The 14,245-nt window shown below is 35.9% G+C and overlaps 1 protein-coding gene across 1 annotated transcript in view; it reads left to right on the top strand.

The window, feature by feature from the left end:
• LOC107664725 (kinesin-like protein KIF3A) overlaps window positions 1-13,596 on the top strand; it is an 18,822-nt gene extending 5,226 nt beyond the window's left edge. The window contains exons 5-13 of the mRNA XM_016455374.1: window positions 1,473-1,632; window positions 7,808-7,964; window positions 8,080-8,260; window positions 8,350-8,460; window positions 10,088-10,213; window positions 11,680-11,733; window positions 11,823-11,891; window positions 11,987-12,114; window positions 13,034-13,596. Coding sequence (XP_016310860.1) covers window positions 1,473-1,632; window positions 7,808-7,964; window positions 8,080-8,260; window positions 8,350-8,460; window positions 10,088-10,213; window positions 11,680-11,733; window positions 11,823-11,891; window positions 11,987-12,114; window positions 13,034-13,082 — 1,035 coding nt within the window. The 3' untranslated portion in view covers window positions 13,083-13,596. The remainder of the gene's footprint in view (window positions 1-1,472; window positions 1,633-7,807; window positions 7,965-8,079; window positions 8,261-8,349; window positions 8,461-10,087; window positions 10,214-11,679; window positions 11,734-11,822; window positions 11,892-11,986; window positions 12,115-13,033) is intronic.
• Window positions 13,597-14,245: the final 649 nt, after the last annotated feature.

Below are 14,245 nucleotides of genomic sequence, written 5' to 3'. Positions count from 1 at the left end.
CAGCCGAATCATCAGAAGTTCTGCAGGTATTGTGAAGAAACAAGCGAGGATAATAGCGAAAATGGCAGATCATGGAAATAAATGTTATGTTCCGGGCTGTGCAGGGGATGTGATGTGCAGGGATGGGTTGGTGTCTGTACGGAAAACAAATAACACACATTCTAATAAAATACTGCCAGCCACTAAAGGGACATGGTTAGCCGCTTACTAGCGATAGCCTGTTGCATTACAGTACATGAAAGTTCACTTACCACATACACAGAGTAAGGAGAAATGTCTGATAGGATGATGGCGAATGATTTGCAGATCCTGAGCACCAATGAGTAATCATTACATAAGAGTAATCCCTTATTTACTTTTTCAAGGGAAAAGTAATTCAATTACAGTAACTAATTACTTAGTAATTAGTTACACCCAACATAAGTGATATCACACGAGCAGCGAGAGCAATATCACACGAGTGCTGTTTATGTCCGAATAGCACGAGTGCAAATGTGATTTTACACAACGGTTCAGTAAATAAGTTAATATTGTGTTGTATTTTAAACACAATATTGTCTGTTTTTGCTCCGTTTTGCTAACAAAAATATTACCTATAAAGCCACAGCAGAACTGTTGTGTGTCTCCGAGCAACACAGCGGTGTTTAGTGTCTGAATGAATCCGCGTTTTGAACGAATCAGATGAATCAATGATTCAAAGGCCCATTCATAAAGAGAGACAGCCGTTTACTTAATTCCTGAATGAATCAGCCGTTTGAACGAATCGAATTAAAAACTCATAAAGACATTTACCGCCTCCTGCTGGCAGTTTTAGTTTCTTATTTAGAGTATTATTTCATTAAAAAAAGGAAAAAGGGAATAGTTCACCCAAAAATGAAAATTCTGTCATTAATTACTCACCCTCATGTCATTTCAAACTCGGAAGACCTTCGTAATTAAGAACACAAATTAAGATATTTTTGATGGAATCTGAGAGCTGTCTGACCCTCCCATAGACAGCAACGCAACTGAAATGTTCCCAAGTCCAGAAACGTAGCAAGGAGATCTGTAAAATAATCCATGTGACATCAGTGGTTCATCCGCAATTATAAGAAGCTACGAGAATACTTTTTGTGCGCAAAAGAAAAAAAAAAAGACTTTATTCAACAATTCGTCTCCTCCACATCACCCTAGCGCCATTTTGGAGAATATCTGCTGGACGTAAACAACGTATGTTGTTCTGTGTCAGATGAACGAAGGTCTTACGGGTTTGAAACGACATGAGGGTGAGTAATTAATGACAGAATTTTCATTTTTGGCTGAACCAACCCTTTAATTATGCCATCATTTACTCAAACCTGAATGACTGACCTTCTTTTGTGGAACATAAAAGAAGGTATTTTGAAGACTGTTGGTAACAAAGCTATTTTGGTTACCAATGACTTGATGTTTTTTTTGGGTAAATGCATCAGTGGTTGCCCTCTAGAGTGTAGGTACAGAGGCAGAGTATTTATACATGTTTAGTACCGAGACACAATCCCGTACTATGCTTTTTTTACTGCTCAGGTGAGGAGATCTCCGGCTCTGACGGCAGTGGATCAGATGACATGGATGAGGGTGAAGATGGAGGCGAGAGACGCAGGAAACGAAGAGGTATGAATCTCCACTTATCGTTCCCGTTTCATGACTGGGCAACATTAGTCAGAGATGTCTCTTAGAAAGATGATGCAGACCGTGGTTTTGGCTTTTAGCCACAAGAGCTGCTTCAAATGATTGTCTTCATAGTCAGGAGCATTTTGTTGTTTTTGTCTTTGAGTTCATTAATGCTGTTTTACAGCAAAACATCAAGACGTTAAACTTTCGTTCAGGATTATTTATAAAAACGTATACAGTGATGTCATCTAGGTTTCAATTGCCGGATATCAGAGTATTAGTGGAGGAAGAAACAATGTGGCTTTGGTTTGCTTGTCTAGACCATCAGATCAAACAAATGTAGTATCATTGTGCGTCATGAACTCAAAACAGTTAATGCCTGGCAATGACTCTCTGGCTGCGTTTACACTGGCACAAAAAATCCGATCTTTCGCTCACATCTGACACAGATCGGAATTTGTTGCACACGTGTAAACACAAAAACCCGCATGAGATCCGATTTTTTTGCATCCGATCTGAGCCACTTCCAAATGTGGATTTTAATCGGATACACATCTGATATCTGGACATCCGACCTACGTCTAAACACGCATATCCGATTCTCCACAGAACTCCCAATGCGAGGGCGACACGTTTGCTCATAAAGATTTTTAATGCCGTTTTAATGCCGACGTGCTGTATGCGCTCGCATTTTACTGAGATGGAAACTTTTTATAAGTAAGAAATTGCACATTCAGGAGCTGGTTTTCAACCCCCGCTTCGTGAATTTTGAAAATACAACAGCTAAAAGCTACATATATTTCTCAGCAATGAGGTGATAACTTAGCAGTTTTTGTAATTAAACCGACAAGCTTGTTTGCAGTGCTTCACAATCGCTCGCTCGCACGTGGGTTGCATGCGTTCGTTCGTTTGTTCTTTCTCTCTCTCTCTCAATTCGAATTCATTTAAATAAATATCATCTTTATTTCACTAAAGAATTCTACCTCTAACGAGCTGTAGATAAAATAGTCTAACAAATTAAATTGCCGTTATTTTCCGGTCTTTATCCGTTCAGTCAGATTTTGTGCTGCAAAACATCCATGACAGCCGTTGTCCATGCTGGCAAATAATAATGGCCATTCGACGTGAATTATATAAATAATTTTAACGGCCATTTAAAACCCGAGGGTCTACCATGTGCATAGTAAAGCGATCACTGCAGACAATCCTTTTGGGTGGGAATTAATGTAAACACAGATATCGGATACCAGTCGTATCTAAAGTGAATGTAAACAGACGTGCCAAAAAATCGGATATGGTCAAAAGATCGGATCTGTGCATTAAGACTTGCAGTGTAAACGCAGCCTCTGTAGTGTGTCTCTATGCCCACATACAGTCCAACAGTCTGGGACCACTAGTGAAAATACAAGTTAATGCAATTTTTGTCATGCTAAAATGATATTATCAGCCTCAGTTTGAGCAAAACACTGAAGTGGAAAATTATCACCAATTTCAGGATGTCGTGAGTATTTGATTTTCCCCCTTTTGCTTTAATGACAGCAGTTTGAGCTTCATAAGTTCCACGAGTGTGTGTGAATCATCAAAACTCGTAGCTTTTCACTTTTCAAGATTTCAGAATCAGAAAGGGCTTTATTGGCAAGTATGTTTACACACACAAGGGATTTGTCTTGGTGACAAATGCAGAAAAAATACATGCATTGGTATTAAGGCAATTAAATGAAATATAACACAATAAAGACAATGCAATTAAATCTAATACAATACAGTAATAAAATATAGAAAATACACAATTGTACAATTCTGTGAAAAACATCTCAAAACTTTGCATGTGAAAAAAAGCATGTCTGTTTAAGATGTCTTTTTGTCTCTTTCTCTGTATCTTGGTTTTTCTCTGTATCTCTGCCTCTGATCGTTGTGGTGCTGTTGGTTGGTGGTCTTTCAGTCTCTCTCTCTCTTGCAGAGAGTGGCAGCAGTAGTACAGACTCTGCCTGTTATTTAGCGCAGCACTTTGAGGACAGAGACCAGACTAGTGAGTGGGAGCAGCACATGGATAATGTGAATCATTCCTACCTCTTGTGCTCCCTTGATAACCTTCTTTCCCAAATACACAATCCCTCTTGCACCCAGACATCAGCACAGTCCAGTGATCATGTAAATGTACACTATCATTCAAAAGTTTGGGGTCGGTAACATTAAAAAAAAAGGAAATGTTTTTGAAAGAATCTCTTAGGTCACAAATGCGGCGTCTAATTGATCAAAACACTGTAATATTATGAATATGTGACCCTGGAGCACAAAACCAGTCTTAAGTAGCACAGGTATATTTGTAGCAATAGCCAAAAATACATTGTATGGGTCAGAATTATCGATTTATCGATCTTTTATGCCAAAAATCATTAGGATATTAAGTAAAGATCATGTTCTATGAAGATATTTTGTAAATTTCCTACCGTAAATATATCAAAACTTAATTTTTGATTAGTAATATGCATTGCTAAGAACTTCATTTGGACAACTTTAAAGGCGATTTTCTCAATATTTAGATTTTTTTGCACCCTCAGATTCCAGATTTTCAAATAGTTGTATCTTGGCCAAATATTGTCCTGTCCTAACAATGATGTATAAATCTCAATTTAAAAAAATCGACCCTTATGACTGGTTTTGTGGTCCAGGGTCACATATATGTTAAAATGTAATTTATTTCTGTGATCAAGGTTGTCAAAAAGTGTCACATGATCCTTCAGAAATCATTCTAATATGCTGATGTGCTGCTCAAGAAACATTTCTTACTATTATCAATGTTAAAAACAGTATTTTATGTTGATTTTTTTTTTTGTAGAAACTGATATTTTCAGTAGTTTCAGGATTCTTTGATAAATAAATGGTTCAGAAGAACAGCATACATATATTATATTATATTATATTATATTTAATATTAATAAATGTCTTTACTGTCACTTTTGATGAATTGAAAGCGTCCTTGATGAACAGAAATATTAAATTCTTAAAAAAAAAAAAAACATATGGACCTCAAACTTTTGAATAGTAGTCTCAGCCCACACTGTCTGATGCATATTAGATAAATTACATTAAAAAAAAAACTTGAATTGATCTTGAATGCTCAAGCTCCAACGCAGCACCCGCTGCTAATCATAAAATCTACCCATCTTCTAATAACTTTTAATAAACGACACAAATTAAATTATTCAGCAGTCTAGCCTTTATTTTAATTAGCATAAAACAGATGTGTAATAACTTGAATCAGTGGGTAGCAGACTCGGTGACACAGCATAAGCTGAATATAGGACACATTCACGTCTTCTGACAGGAACTCTATAAATGGTTCAGGCATCACCTCTTTCAGTAAAACTGGCATCTGATTACTTCATGTTTATCATCTTCCTTTCTGGTGCATCTCACAGTTTCTCTCTGCATCAGCCTAATGATCAGTGACTGCGGTCTTATTTCACACAGACCCAAACTGCAAACCTGAGTCCTCGTTAAAACACATTTAGATGATGATATGATATGTGCTTCTGTTTTCTCTCTTCTTGTGCAATGTGCTGGCCATGTGACTTCTCTGCTCTAAATTCAAGACACAAGAGGTTGGTGTTACAATCTCCTCATCAGCCCAACCTCATGTCACCTCCAGACTATAGACATTTACCCTGAGTTTTACTGTCCCACATATGAGATTGTCAGACAGAACAAAAACTTTCTTAAGTTTTAAAATAAGGTGTGTGAAATTTAAAGGTGCTGTATGTATTTTTTTGGACAGTACTAAAGCATAAAATTACTAATATGTTTGCAGATATTTAGGAAACATGCTAAGTTCACATGCTTGTTTTATCTGAAAATCATGCTACAGCCAGTTACTCTACTTTGAAATGTGCGTTCAGTGTCGGAATGTCTGTTTTTGTTTTGGTCTGTGTGACTCCGCCCACTGCCAGTTTAACCAATAGTATTTCGACACCCCGGGTTGCCAGTTGGTGGAAAACACAGCGTATTGCAGCCAAGGAAGCCAGCAAATGAACTGAGTCAGAGATCGCAGATTCAACCCGACCTAAAAAGCCTCGGCATCCATCTAAAAAGCTCTGTGACCAGAGGAATATTAAAACACAATAAATCAACTCATTAACTTACAGTGTAAGGCTCATCGTCTTCCATTGTCAATTGCTCTCATTCCTGTTTCTCGTCCTCAATCTGGCAACCTGTGTGAGTGTCGAGTCTGAGAAGGAGGGGTGGGAGAAATAACTCTTTCCAATATTTTGAATTTGGACTTTAGTAGCTGTCAGCCATTAGCAATTACATACAGCACCTTTAATTCAATCACTGACAGTGGATATTGTCAGATCTCTAATGTGTCTAATTGATCTCCAAGCTAATTACAGCTCAGTTTGGCATCTTATTTTCCTGCTCCTCCCTCAGTCACAACTGCTCTGAGATCATTAAAGCTTCTTGCTGACCATCAAAAATGTATAAAACCTGCCAAGTTACCTGTTTTCATTTTAAAATGGGTTTTAATGTAAAATAATTTAAAATCAGAAGATTCTGAAAAACAAGGGGAAGGTGAGATTGTTCAGATGAGTCAAGCTGGTTGAGAAAGAAATACTGAGCCCTGTATTTTCATAGGGTTTCTTAAACTAGGATGTTTGCATTTTTGTGAGGAAAATGCAGAGGGTTTGTGAGTTACGCTAAGAATAAATTAAATCATTAAAATGTATAAATAATAAATAATTGTAAAATAAAACCAGATCTCAAGATAAAACACTTACTAAAGTGTTTACATGCACAACATGTCACCAGTAACCTACATCAGTGAATTGTGAACATGCAAATGTGTTGTTAAATTATTGAAATATTAACTTCAAGTAAATATTTTAGGTAGAAGGGATTCAGCTGCCAAAATGTTTAGGAGTCCCTGTATTAGTGCCTCAATGATTAGGTAACATTGAGGATGAGTAAAATCTATTGACATTTTTTGCAGCCACCAGTGAATGCCACATGTTTGTGATACTAATATAATTTCCATTTCCTTAATGCGCAATATAATTTGTCTTTTTTTTTTGGGTGGATATAAGACCCAAGCATTTCATTGGGGAAATTCACCCATAAATGACCGCAATAAATCACATTGTCATCCACCTTTGGACACCTCACATGAAAAATGTTGCAACAACAAAGCTCACAACAGGTTTACTGTGCAAACATTGCATCAATCTACAGTGCTGGGTAGTAACTGATTACATGTAATCTGGATTACATAATCAGATTCCAAAAATGAAGTACTTGTAATTAGAGTATGTTTTAAAATGCTCATAATCAGATTACAGTTACTTTTTTTAAGGATATTATTCACACAATAGCAGTAAATTATTCTTAATTATTTGATTCACCCCAGTTCTTATTTGTTTTCTTTCAAATTTTCCTTTCTAATTGAAACTACTACATATAAATGAGACTAAACATTATGCAAGTTGCTAAACACTGCCAACACATAGCTGTGAAATATGTCTTCTTCATATGCATTTACTAATTATTAATATTGGAAGTCTGGACAAAAATATTTCAAACCTGGAAATTTTTTTTGGCCATGTAATGTCATGTTTTGCATGCTTATTAATGTTTGTTCATGTAATGTAGGGATTCCCAAGCTTTTGTCATTTTATTAATTATTAGCTTTTCATGAATGCCTTACAGCTTTTTCATAAACCCCTGCCATTTAATGCATTTTTTCCCTCTTTTGTTTTTTTCCCATTAGTATGGTATGCAGTAATCACATTCAAGTCTATGTGATGATCGAGTTGGGTCAGAAGTAATCAAAAAGTAATCAGACTACATTACCTTATTGTGTGTAATCCAGATTGTTACTAACTTAAATTTTCATCATGTGAATTTTAATCCGTAACAGACTACAATTTGTTAGTAATCCACCCAGCATTGCATATGAAATATGTGGAAATACTTGATGTAATGTTTATGGTGCCTTGTGAGCAGTATCAGTCACCAGCTTACAGAGAAACTGGGATGTATTTCAGTGGGGTAAGAGATCGCTTGCTAACTGTGCTAGCTTGCATCCGATGCAACATTATTTCTCCTGCTACTGTGTACTTGCATAATGCACAAGTGTTTCTTCTGAGGCTTTTATCTGTTTTTATATCTGTGTCATGCTAAGGGAGGAAGAAGGTGTCTCCTGACAAGTTGGTGGAGATGCAAGCTAAGATCGAAGAGGAGCGGAAAGCACTGGAGGCCAAACTGGACATGGAGGAGGAAGAGAGGAACAAAGCACGTGCAGAGCTTGAGAAGAGAGAGAAGGACCTTCTCAAAGCCCAGTAAGTCATTGAATCTGTCCAACAGACCTGTTGTCTATCTATATATATAGAGCCAATATAGTATAAGTGTAGGAGTATAATAATGGCATGCTTTGTGTTGTTTCCTGCATCTCAGACAGGAGCATCACTTACTACTCGAGAAGCTGTCTACTCTGGAGAAGAGGGTTATTGTTGGAGGAGTTGATTTACTGGCTAAAGCCGAGGAGCAGGAGAAGCTTCTGGAAGAATCCAACAATGAACTGGAGGAGAGGAGGAAGAGGGCCGAGCAGCTCCGGAGAGAACTGGAAGAAAAGGAGGTAGAGCTGAGCGGATTCATGCTTGACCGATATTCTTGTATGGTTTTATCATTACATAGTGATTCATGTCTGCAAATGTCTCTAAACAGCAAGAGCGCTTGGACATCGAGGAGAAATACACCAGTTTACAGGAAGAAGCTCAAGGCAAGACCAAGAAACTGAAGAAAGTGTGGACCATGTTGATGGCAGCAAAATCGGAGGTGCAGTAAATTTCATGTAGCTTTCAAATAGCACAGTTCACAATTGTGTACAAGTATAATTTTAAAAACGTAACGATACCAGCGTTTCTGCAGTACCTTGAACTAGTCAACATAAAAATGTAACTGCTACATGATTCAAGTAGCATTTTCTTTATTAACCGTCTAGTTGAAGAAAGTGCAGCACACGTGAAGTTCCACATGGTGTAAATGTTAAACAAATCACTTGATAAATATCTTTGCAGAAAAGATGCATGAAATATGAAGGCACATAAACCTATGTTTAGAAATAATATAAGAAAAATGCTAAAAAAAAGTCTTAAAATTCAAGGTAATTAAAATTCAAAATGACTAAAAGTGAAACACAAGGAGATTATTATTAACTATAAATGTTTATAAAAACAAAGAAAATAACAGCAGCCAGTCAGCATCATGCAGACATGAAATATCCGACATACAGAATATTTACAGGTATACAGTTATTTACAGGTTTATGTATTCCACTGCTTTTCCACTGCTGCTAGTGTGTATATATATATATGCATAATTTGCAATGAACTTCATGTGTTTCTTTGTTGTTTCATTACTTTCATTTTATCTTTAAATGCAATGTTTACATAATTGAACAATATTTGAAGGCTACTTACTAATGTTTTAACGTATTATGTGTTTAGAAATATTAATAGCATATTCTTATTTTCAAATAATTAAATTTTTTTTAGGAAAAAAAAACCAATTAAAATAAAAGGGTTACAAAATTTTTGCAATTGTACCAAAATAGTACTGAGTACTGTTGAGTTTAACTGGTACTGGTAACCGACTACTGAACTTTTGGTATCGAGACTGTAGTAAGTGAGACTCACGCCACCAAAGACATTGTGATTTTTGGGTCACACGTCACTCAAGGTGCGGTTATGAGTATATCAGATGACCAATTCCCACCTGGCTCAGTTCAGAGCGCCAGTCAAGGACTGTTACTTATGGGGGTGCTCCCCACAAGCGGTTCAACAATTTGACATTCACAAACTGGAGGGAGTTGGTCAACTGATTTATCTGAAACATTGGTGGTTTAGATAGCTAGTAGAGCCTTGGATCATCAACACAAAGAAGACACAATTGTAATAAGATTAGTAACATTTATTAACAATAGATTAGGGCTAAGTTTTGAAACAAATTTCACGATTCGATTCTCATTCACAAGCTTTCGATTCGATTCGATATTGATTATTTTGGATATATATATATCAGGTACAGTACATGCCAAAGTTTCTCAAGGAAAAAAAATCTCTCAACTAATGCTGTAAAGAGTCAATTGGTACTACATTATAATATTCATTTCCTAAACCTCAGGATTGGGTGTGATGGTGAGGGTCAACCCGTAGTCCAATGAGAAGTCCTCTTTTAGGTGGTCGTGAGTGCTCGAGGTGTCTGGCAGTTGTCTTGTCATCTTATCTGATGGTTCTGAACCTTTGTTTATGTTCCTCCACCAAGATCCAATCACAGTGTGGCACATCTCCCCCCAGTTAGAGAGGGGCCCTGCCATTAAACTGGTCCTTGGAATGCCAATTTGTTCACTACAAGACAATACTAGTTTATGTTGGTACTCTGGTAAGAATGTCTGCTGTTTCAGATGGCTGATCTGCAGCAAGAGCATCACAGAGAGATTGAAGGTCTGCTGGAAAACATCCGGCAGCTGAGCAGAGAGCTGCGGCTACAGATGCTCATCATTGATAACTTCATTCCTCAGGAATATCAGGTCTGTATTTGTGCTCATGCACGTGCACTGTCAGCCAAAACTTTAGACAAACCTCCTCATTCTTTCTTGTTGGCATGTTTTAGAATAACAGTGAAGTGATCAAATAATAGATACAGAAATACAGGAATTACTTAGTGATCAAAACGTTGATAAAGATCTCCTAGTTCAGCTTCATTAAACCACCCTTTTTCAAGATCACAGGAAAACCCTCCCATATGTGCATGTCAAATGTCTTTGTCTGACATTTACATATTACCTTGAATTGTGTAATGTTTAGTCAAGCTAATCTAAATGTAGTTTTAGGCTTTTTAGGAAGAATGGTCCAGTTTAAAGTCGCAAAATCAGAGCAAAACGACTTAAATTCATGAAGTTACAAAGATTAATGTCTTCCTCTGTATTTTTGTTTTCTAATACAAACATCCTTAAAACGAGATAATTTTACTTGAGGTGCAAATTTAAAATTAAGTCTTTAACTCGGTTTATGTTTAAAACAAGAACAAACATCATCAGTCAGTGGGGTATGAAAACTTTTTTATCCTTTAAATCAAGTAGATTTTTCCGAGCCAGTTGGCAGATATTTAGATAGAAGTTTTTATTTATGAATTCACTTCATTTTGATTAATTTTAACTTCTTTTTTGTCGTTTTGCTCCAAGTACATGTTTGGTGTATTCAATTCATTCCTTAAATTTTCTTTACTTGGTCTTAAAAAGGACTTTAAACAAATCTTAAATTTACGTTCGTTTAACCTGCAGAAACCCTGTTTTAATCACTGAAGTATTGTGTTTCTCTCCGTTTCTTGTTTCTCCTGCACCAACACAGCGCTTCAGGATGCTGCACTTGCATAAATAAGCATGCAAATCATTTTTTGCTTTTTCCCCCTTGTCAGGATTTGATTAATCAGATATTTTTTGCTGATAATATAAAGTGTGAAATGCTGCACTTGCACAATAAAGGCGAAAATGTCAAAACTGAGCTAGCACATTAACTGTACAGAAAGTCTTAAAGAGATACCCCATAAATGATCCTTCTGTCATCATTTACTCTTGATGCCGTTCCAAACCCGTATTACTTTGTTCTGTGAAACATAGAAGATATGAAGTGTTGTTTTTTTGGTCAGCACCGTGGAAATCAGTGGTAACCAAAGTTAAAATATATTATTATAAATAGCTGTTTAAAATATATTGTTTTTTTTCTGCAGAATAAAGAAACTCATACAGGTTTGGAGCCAGACTTTTCATTTTTGAGTGAACTTTCCCTTTAAGAATCGAATATTTCAAATGCAGTTCAATAAAATAATGAGCTGCCTTTGCTTATTTACTCTCAGAGTTTAATACGAGTTTCAAAAGTCCCCAAAAGAACATTCACAATATCTGAACTTCGCTTAATATTTATCTCAGCGTTTCAGCTGCACTACTATTAAAACATGCAAACAACATCTTTTTTTGTTGTGTTGTGTTGTGTACAGGAGATGATTGAGAACTATGTGCACTGGAATGAGGACATTGGAGAATGGCAGCTGGTGAGCGTCTTTAACACATTTCATTCTGCACATGATGTTTGGGTGCAATGAAAATATATAATACAGCTGATGTATTTGCTGTTTTTTAGAAATGTGTGGCCTACACCGGCAACAACATGAGAAAACAGACACCTGTGTCGGACAAGAAAGAAAAAGATGTAAGCATCCGTTCAGATCTACTGAGGCACACATGATGCACGCTGCTCCCTTTTCATGTTTCATTTTTGTCCGCTGTCCTTCTTTTGTGATTCAGCCGTTTGAAGTGGACCTGTCCCATGTTTATCTGGCCTACACTGAGGAGAGCATGAGACAGTCCCTGATGAAACTAGAAAGGCCTCGGACATCAAAGAGTGGAAAGTCCAGGCCTAAAACTGGTCGTAGGTGAGGTGTGATGCTTCGTTTTATTTTTGGACTTTCTGGTTCACGCCTTTGCACACACAAATGCATCTGACTGTTACAACTAGTTACAGTTAAATAATCGTTCAGTTTAGTTTAATACGTGATGCATTAATAAGTTGTATGATTTTAGATGTTGTATACAGGTATATGTAATTGCTGAAATGGGCACTATAAGCATATATAAAAATTGTCCAAAATTATATATATATATATATATATTGAATGTATTGAATTATTTCATGTAGTAATAATAATAAAGCATGTCTCTTTGGAGTTGAACATGAGTGATCCTGAGTCAAACATCACTGCATTTCTTTGCAGTTTGGCATCTATATGTTGTGAATTTTTTTTTTTTTAAGTCTCTTATGCTCACAAAGTTTGCATATATTTGATCCAAAAAAACTATTATTATTATTATTACAAATGATACATTTTAAATAAATATAAATATTGAAATATCTGTTTTCTATTTAAATATAGTGAAAAATGTAATTTATTCCTGTGATCAAAGCTGAATTTTTAGCATCATTACTCATGTGTCACATGATCGTTCAGAAATCATTCTAATATGCTTATTATATTTGCTGCTCAAAAAATATATTTACTATTATTATCAATGTTGAAAATAGTTGTGCCACTTAATATTTTTTGTGAAAAACCAAGATATATATTTTTTTTCAGGACACTTTGATGAATCGAAAGTTCATAAGAAAGAGCAGTATTTATTTGAAACCGAAATCTTTTGTAACATTATAAATGTCTGTCACTTTTGAACAATTTCAGCAATTATGAATTGAAAATGTAAATGCAAACCTCTTTAGATCATCTAAATGACATCATTTTTGTCATGTGCATATATTTTTGTCTAAATGTCTTTTTTCCCCAATCTCATTGTTTTTAGGAAACGTTCCTCCAAGCCAGAGGCTGCGATTGAATCCCTGCTGCAGTGAGCCTTGTGTCTGATGAAGACCACCATATTTTGTGCATTTTCAAGGCCAGTCCAGTATATGTCTTAGGAAATACTGATTCTTGTGACATTAAGGCACTTTGACATAAGTGTATATGAAAATAAATCGTGTGTTAATATGCAGGAACTCCAAAGCTGCTTCAAAGCTGGGTTTAGGTGAGGCTAGTTTGCTGTAAAATGTCTGTTAATGATACTCCAAAAGGCACATTTCACCTTTAACATAAACACTGTTACTGTATATTCTGCTTTACACTGATGGCTGGGGCGAGCGAGTTATTGATCCGACACAAGTGATGAGCTTGCCATCAGGGAATATGCTATTGAGAAACTAATCGAATCTTAAAGTTTTATACAGTTGGCAGCGTGCAATTGCTTTAGCTCAGTGTACACAAGCTGTGCTACTTTTTTCTTTTACATATATAGTGAGAATGTGCATGCCATGTTCCCCTGGCTGTGGTGCCATTAGCTCAGTTTACTCTTATTGTAATGTATTTCCATTGTGCCCCCCCCCCCCCCGTACTCCTCTTTAAATTATTAAATTATTTTACAAAGTAAAAATAGTAGTGTTTTTTATTAATAATAATTTCACATTTCAAAAACAGCAAACAAAAAAATCAGTTTAGAATAATTTTATTCATAAATACAATAAATATATAAATATGAGCAGTACCTAAATATATTTAATACAAAATAATTTAATATTAATGTTAAATTTAATACAAAATAATAATACAAAAATATAGTATTGTGTTCCTAAGAAGTAAGTCTAGAGTCATTTCACGTGTCTTTTATGCTTGAGTTTAGAGTATAGTTCTTGGCAGCATTTTTGGATTTTTGTCAGAAAAACTTCCATTCTGTGTTCCTCTGAAGCTGGAACGCTGCAGTGATGGTGCTGTGGAGAAAAAAAAGAGTCTAAAGTCAGTCTATAAATCTAAAGTTGTAGGCATAGCTAATTCTCTGAAGCTGTAAAACAGATGTTATTTAAACTGATTATTAGTAACTATATTGTGTTATTTCCTCTGCATGTGCCACTGTTCAGTCCGGAATCCTGTGAAAATCTTAATTGAATCAGTAGTCAGTTAAGTTAAGCTTAGTTAAGTCTGTCGTTAGTTATGTTAAGCTTAGTTATGTTGGACTTAGTTAAGT

Source organism: Sinocyclocheilus anshuiensis, unplaced genomic scaffold, assembly GCF_001515605.1.
Source record: "Sinocyclocheilus anshuiensis isolate Anshui unplaced genomic scaffold, SAMN03320099.WGS_v1.1 scaffold235, whole genome shotgun sequence".
Taxonomy (NCBI): Eukaryota; Metazoa; Chordata; class Actinopteri; order Cypriniformes; family Cyprinidae; genus Sinocyclocheilus; species Sinocyclocheilus anshuiensis.
Note: the sequence above shows the minus strand (reverse complement) of the source record. Positions and strands in the feature narration are given on the sequence as shown.